General features: G+C 35.1%; 1 protein-coding gene across 2 annotated transcripts; it reads left to right on the forward strand.

Annotated features, from left to right (window-relative positions):
- Positions 1–4477: 4477 nt before the first annotated feature.
- Positions 4478–6861, forward strand: LOC129806647 (RING-box protein 1A). 2 transcript variants are annotated; one of them, XM_055855388.1, is made up of 4 exons: positions 4478–4681; positions 4799–4826; positions 4925–5046; positions 5114–6861. In XM_055855388.1, the coding sequence occupies exons 1-4, from the start codon at positions 4601–4603 to the stop codon at positions 5210–5212; spliced, it is 330 nt and encodes a 109-aa protein (XP_055711363.1). In that variant the 5' UTR covers positions 4478–4600; the 3' UTR covers positions 5213–6861. The 2 variants fall into 2 exon arrangements, with proteins under 2 accessions (XP_055711363.1, XP_055711362.1); XM_055855387.1 differs by having other exon boundaries at positions 4925–6861.
- The last annotated feature ends 329 nt before the right edge of the window (positions 6862–7190 follow it).

A 7190-nucleotide genomic window follows, 5' to 3' on the forward strand; every position in this document is an offset into this window, starting at 1 on the left:
TAATTTGTAAAGAAAGATTCAAAGAAAATTTTCCTGGAACAAACTAGGGTAAGTGCTCATAATTTTGTCCAGTTTCTTATTTTGGACACTTTGAAGATAACATTGGACACTAAAAATAAATTGATTAAAATGATGGATTTTTATTCCAATATTTGATGAATAATGAATTCTATCTAAATATTTGTTCTTTTTGGAAGATTTTAACACTAAATACGTTAAATTTTGAATATGATTTGAGTTGAAATTGCTTTGTTGAAAATTCAGTGTGAGCAATTGCTTACGAGAAATATGACAGAACATCGTGGCTTACTTCAGTCTTATTTAGTTTTGGTGAAGTACTAACAAAGTTTGTTCGCTGTTTTTGAGTGATATTATTGAATATTTATTGAATATTGTGTTGATTCACGTTACTGATGATTTGTACATTTGACCTGAAGTGAGATTTGCCTTGTGAATTATATTTTTCGTGTGAAAAATGGGAAATTTTTTAAGACATTCACCAGTGAGGTGATGATTCTTATTTTGGACAGGTGTTTTTCTCACGAAATTTCGTGAAGTTTTGGCTTTTGTGATGACTAAGTTGGACAAATGCCTGGAGAAACAAAGGAGCATCATCTCTACGAAAGAGATGTAGCGAGAAATGCCTTGAAAGGCTCCCGGAAAGGGCAGGGAATGACCGAATCCGCACGTACTTGGAGTACCGAAGTCAACTCACTTTAATGAATGATATGGAAAGTTTCTGGGCTTCTGTGACATTCTACGTTTCCCTTACATGAACAGGAAGAGGACTTGGTAAGATTGGTTCATAAAATGAAGAACAATGGGCATCCTGTTGAGGCGGATTATCTGTCCAAATTTACAGACAAGTTGTAAAAATTAATAACCAAGTTGTCCAAAATAAGAGTCAAATTCACCTCTACATATCAATTTATTTTTAAACGTATTAAAACTAATTTGAGTAAAAATGAGATGATAAATAGCTTGCCAAGTTTCTAAACAATCCTTCTGAAAAGAGAGTAACAAAAAAAGTCAATTAGTATTGAAAAGGGACAGATAATCCTAACCGGCTTATGTAGGTGAGATTCTTAACGTGAGCTAACTCGGAGTGCATGCAAATTCGATTTGGAGCTGAAGTTGGGAGACGCCATTCAGTTATCTTGAATCAAATTCGTGAAATTATACAAATTTTGTATTTAAACCAAAATATCAAGGATTTGGATGAACTGACAGAAAAGTGTTATATGGGTGAAATGTAGACCAGAATGTTCTCTATAATTTTTCCATAGAACATGATCTCATCGATTACTCAGAAGCCAAGATAAGCGAGGTTTTTTGTTTCTTAACTCGTTTTTTCATCCAGAGTGCCCCAAGTAGTCATTTGTTGAACTTCAACTATATCAAAGAATTGTTGTATTTTGTGGGACTTTCCATTTAAAACCATATTTTAAGTGTCTTTGTGGAGTAGAGGCAGTCAAATTGGCATCTGTGTGATTTCAAAAGCGTTATTATTGGAAAAATCAATTTTTTTACACTTAAACGGCAAAATCGGAGTGATAGCGTAGTCTGATCGAAAAATGATGTATGGACGAAATGTAGAGACAAATGTGGTCTACAATTATGTTAAAGTAATCATCAAAATCGGTTCAGCGACAGTCGAGATAATTGAGGTTATGTAATATTGAAATTGGTTTTTCGACTGTGGCGCCCCTGGTGTTGGTCCCACGAAGTTCAAATATTCTAGAAAGTTGTAGCATTTGGTGAGATCTTTCGTTTAAGCCCTCATTCATCAAAATCGGTCACATAGAACCGGAGATATGATTTTTTGAATTTCGTGAACTTTGACCCCTCATATCTCCGGTTCTATTGAAACCACAGCGCACATACGCACCATTTTGGAAACGTCCTAGACTGGACTACAACATACTAAAATTTCATTAACTTGCACAATGCCGTTTTTGAGAAAAATGACTTTGAATTTCGATGAATTTTGACGCTATCACAGCGCCACCTGTGGTGACTTTTTGAACTTCCATCTGAAAGTGCTCATCGAGACGAAACCAAAAAGGTAAAATTTAGGTCGCTATGTTAATTAGAACCGGAGATAGAGGCCGGTCAATGTTCGAACTTTGACCCCTTATAGCTCGGGTCAGGGGTTTTAGATCGACTTAAGGTTTTTTTTGTTTGATAGGTATAATCAACGGCTATAACATACTAAAATTTCAGCCCGATGCACAATGGAATTTTTGAGTTATTTAACTTATAAGATTTAAAAATTTTCTTTTTAATAATAGCGCCCCTAGCGGTGGTTTTATGAACTTGCGATGTTAGAAGGGGAAGTGGCATTTCACGAGAGCTTTCCAAAAAGCCCTCACTTTTTAAATTCTGACAATTAGAACCGTAGTTATGGCCATTTTAATAAATTTTTTTTGGACCCTTATAGCTCGGGTCAGGGGGGTCGGGGGACCTTAAGTTTGGTATTGATGGAAAGCTCTAAGGCCCAGCTATAACATACTAAAATTTGAGCCCGCTCGATGCCATAGGGACGGAGCTATTGAGAAAACAAAAAAAGGGGGGTCTTCAAAATGGCGGAAGGAGGGGTGGGGGGTGGGGGGTCAATGCACCAAGTTGCAATTTTCACCCGATATATAACCTTTGCCGAAAACCGCAAGTCGATATCTTTTTTAGTTTAGGAGCTATTAAGCTCCAAAGAGCGGCCGGCCGGGAACGTAAAATAGCCACATATATATTCGTGATCAGGAAGTGCTGAAACACATTTTGGCCAAGTTTGAGGTCGATCGGACGACATGAAATTTTGTTAGGATTATAGTAGGTGAGATTGTTAAGAATCTCACCTAATATCGCACTTCAAACTTGGGATATCGATGCTTATATGCAGACTGTCCAAAATTATAAGCACTTCCCCTATATCTTTATCTATTCATTTTCCCTGCAATTTTTCTTATAAATCTTTTACGATCCTTTAAACTCATATAAAAAAGGATTGTATAGGGAAATGTCTCTTATGCAGTAATATTCTTCTTGAAAAAGAGTTTAAACCTCTAAAGATCGCAGGGTTCTAAATACTTTGAGTAATAAATTCAGAGAAAAAAATGTTTTAATTAATTACACTCAGAATCTTTTGTTAAAATTCTTCAGTAACAATACCTTTACAACCCTATGAACCTCAGCAATCCTAGCTCCTTTTTTAAGGAGAACATTTCTCTAAAGATGACAAAAGGATGCAATGGAGGCAATACTTTTAACGGAATTAACTCTTTCGCGTCACACTTTTATTCAGCAGATGAATTTATGTAAAATTGAGTTTTTCCTAATGCTTTATGATCAAATATAATAGTTCAGAGAGGAAAAAAATTTTCCATTGCGTGAAAACTCGGAAAAACCCCGGGTCATATATGACCCTATTGTCCTCAAGAGAAGTGTACATACCATTTTCAAAACCTATATCACGGGCTTTTTAAGAGTTTTTTCTGCTTGAAGTTATTAATTTGGCCAAAACCATGGCAAACTGGATTGTTTTGATGAACACTGTAATCCTGGTGTTCAAGGAATCTTCCTGGTAATCCCTTGAACAGTCACTGTCACAATATTTTGAGTGGTATTTGGCAAAAATGAGGAGCTCAGAGCAAAAAAACGCTATTTTAATAGGGAAATGCATACGACTTAAAGTTTTTTTTGCTCTGAGCGCCTCAAATAAACTTATCCACATATTTATTCACACACAATACAATTGCACAATATGAGACGCTTGCAGAACACTCTAAAATATTGCAAAATATGTTATAATTCATCAGATATAAGATGAAATGTTCAGGAGTAAGATGTCCCACCTGCATTTCACAAAGAAAAACAATGTCCCAACTACATTTCGCTATAGGTTTGGGACGAAAACACTGTTACCCTTGGGGACAATAGGGTCATATATGACCCGGAAAATTCTACACGCTTTTCTGGAAAATTGAGAGTAGTTTATTATATTAAAATATGCAATATACAATCTTTGGATATTCTATTTTGTGTTTCTAAAGAACTTTTTGCTGAAAAAAATAAATTAATTTAAAAAAAAATTAAAAAGAAGTCATTTCACAAAGTTCGAAATTAGTGATTTTTGATCTCAAATATTTTCTTTTCCTGAATATCTGGAGTCTTGAGAAAATTCGCCAAGAATCTTACATCCTTCTATTATGATATCGTGCACAAACCGATAGATTTCAATTAATACAAATAGTCAAAAAAAATTTCCCCGGGTCATATATGACCCTAAAGACGCGAAAGAGTTAAATGGAAAATGGATTTTTTCAATCACAAATTCAGATAGAAAATTTCCCATTACGATGCCAATTGATACAAGCGACATAGTCATATGAGAAGTCTGTTGATTTTTGAAATTTGAATTTGACTGTCCCGAACAGCGCCATCTATGATGAATTCATCCAATCAAGAAAAGACAACTCTGGGACGACTGGGACAAAACACTTTGGGACACCGAGAGCTACAAAATTATTTGTAAGGTTGTTTTGTGCGAAAAATTACTTTAGCGGCTAGTTTTCTGTAAAATTTAATAAATTCACAATTGAAAAGAATGGAAGTGGACGAGGATGAGTTTGAGCAGCCCACATCGAGCAGCAACAAGGGCGAGAAGAAGAGATTCGAAGTGAAAAAGGTGAGTGATGGAGATGAATTGGCAGAAATGAGAAAGCTCTCTCCTTTGTTTTGGAGGTTTTTCTGGCATTTTCCATGCATTTCCTTATCTAATTGATACCTCTTTGTCTCCTTGCAGTGGAATGCTGTGGCTCTGTGGGCTTGGGGTAAGGAAAATTTGTTTTAATTCAGCCTTGGGAATGCACCTGGTCAGACCTAACCTCAATGTTTTTTTTTTCTTTTTGCCCTTTCCGGGAACACGCAGATATCGTCGTGGACAATTGCGCTATTTGCCGGAATCACATCATGGATCTCTGCATTGAGTGTCAGGCCAATCAGGCCTCAGCCACCAGTGAAGAATGCACAGTAGCCTGGGGAGTGTGTAATGTGAGTAAAAGAAAAAACAACTGGGAATGTTTATCCTTTCCGGACTCTGAATTTTGTGTCCTTTCAGCACGCCTTCCACTTCCACTGCATCTCACGCTGGCTCAAAACACGCCAGGTCTGTCCGCTGGACAATCGGGAGTGGGAATTCCAAAAGTACGGTCACTAAACAATCCCCAAAAAAATGCGATTCTCAATAAAACATTAAAAAAAAATCCTTTGAAGACGTGAAAGGGCGTTTTTTTTTATCTCAAAAGACCTTGGCTTTTTTTTCTTAATCTCTGTCTCTCTCTCATTATTGAATTCCTAAAATTGCAGTAATTATACATTATTTTTTTATCACAAATCATTTGTTTGCAAAGTTGTTTGAAAATTCTTGTAGCTCATTCCGCGCTTTCATCTTTCGACTTTCCTCTTTTTTTTTTAAATCTCTTCCACTTTTTTTCTCAAGAAAAACAGGAAAAATCTCGCGCATTTATGAAAAAAAAAATTAAACTAGTTATACAAAAAAAAAAGGAAAACATTAGGGTAATAGTTCTTACAAGATAAAACTTACTACAAAAAAAAAGAAACAAAGAATAAAATCGGGTGGTAAAAATTACTCAAATTTTTCTTCTACACCTTAAAAAAAGAAATCCTTATCATCTAAAAATTCAACTACACGTGATTGATGCGAAAAACAAAAAAAATGGGGACGATAAGAGAACAATTTGACAATTTCTTTAGCAACTACAATGAATAATCTGGCTCCTACATTCTACTGCAACTTCTCAGAAATATCCATATTTTGCAGGAAGATTGCATTAACCTCCTGAATAAGCTCCGCCCATATAGGTCACGCCCCTTTTGAAATTTATTAAGAAAAAATATTTTTAGTGAAAAAACTCAAATTTAGTAAGGAAATATTACATTTTGGGCAAAATTTAACTCGGTATTGATCAGAAATTATTTTAAATTATAATTAGAAGGCCAAAATAGTTCATAGTGGCACCGGCCGGCACATCTTTTAGGTCAGGAATATTTCATGAAGTCAAAATTTAGATCCCTTTTCACACTTTTCCTTTATTTGAACATCGAGTTCGATAGACTTATGTAAATCTTTTGAGAAAGTGACGCGAATTTTAATTTTGTGAAATTTTACCGATCTAAAAAGTGTACCAGGGGCATAATGGCATCGGCAGATCTTTTAGATCAAGAAAATTTCATAAAGTCAAAATTTAAGTCCCTTTCTTAAAAGTTTTGCGTCTGTCTATTCTATTATTTCGCACACTTCTCCTTTATTTTAAAAGATCTGTCGGTGCAATTATGCCCTCGGTACACTTTTTAGATCGGTCAAAATTCATGAAATCAAAATTCGCGTAATTTTCTCAAAAGAATTACATAAATCTATCCCACTCTTTCGGATACAAAATTGGATTGAATTAAATTTATTCTTTTGAGAAAGTGACGCGAATTTTGTTTTCCTGAAATTTTACCGATCTAAAAACTGTACCGGAAGCATAATGGCACTGGTAGATCTTCTATATCAGGAAAATTTCATGAAGTCGAATTCACATCCTTTTCTTTCTCACACACTTTGCATAATGTCTATCTTATTCTTTCGCACTCTTCTTCTTCTTTTAAGCATCATAACAAATTCAATTTCAGCATGATTGAATTTGGAATGCGAAAGAATGAGATAGACATCTGCAAAACGTGTCGTGTCAGAAAGGGATTTGAAATTTGATTTCATGGAATTTTCCTGATCTAAAAGGTGTGCCGGACCCCCCTTTCAATATTTTCCTTCATTTCCAAGAATATTTTACGATTTTAATTTATTATGGCTCGGGCACACCTTTTAGATCAAGAAAATTTCATGAAGTCGAATTTAGGATCGCTTTCTTTTTCACATGTTTTGCATATGTCTAACTCAGTCTCTCGCACTCTTCTTTTTCTCTTAAACATCACTCCAAATTCAATTTAGCTCAATCGAATTTGGTATGCGAAAGAATGAGATAGTCATATGCAAAACATGTGAGAAAGAAACGGTTTCGAATTTCGATTTCATGAAATTTTCCTGATCAAAATGGTGTGCTGGAGCCATTAAAAATTATGATTTCCATTCCACTTTTGATTTTTACTGATCATAATGGCTCCGACACACCTTT

Source organism: Phlebotomus papatasi, chromosome 3 (genome assembly GCF_024763615.1).
Source record: "Phlebotomus papatasi isolate M1 chromosome 3, Ppap_2.1, whole genome shotgun sequence".
NCBI classification, from domain to species: domain Eukaryota; kingdom Metazoa; phylum Arthropoda; class Insecta; order Diptera; family Psychodidae; genus Phlebotomus; species Phlebotomus papatasi.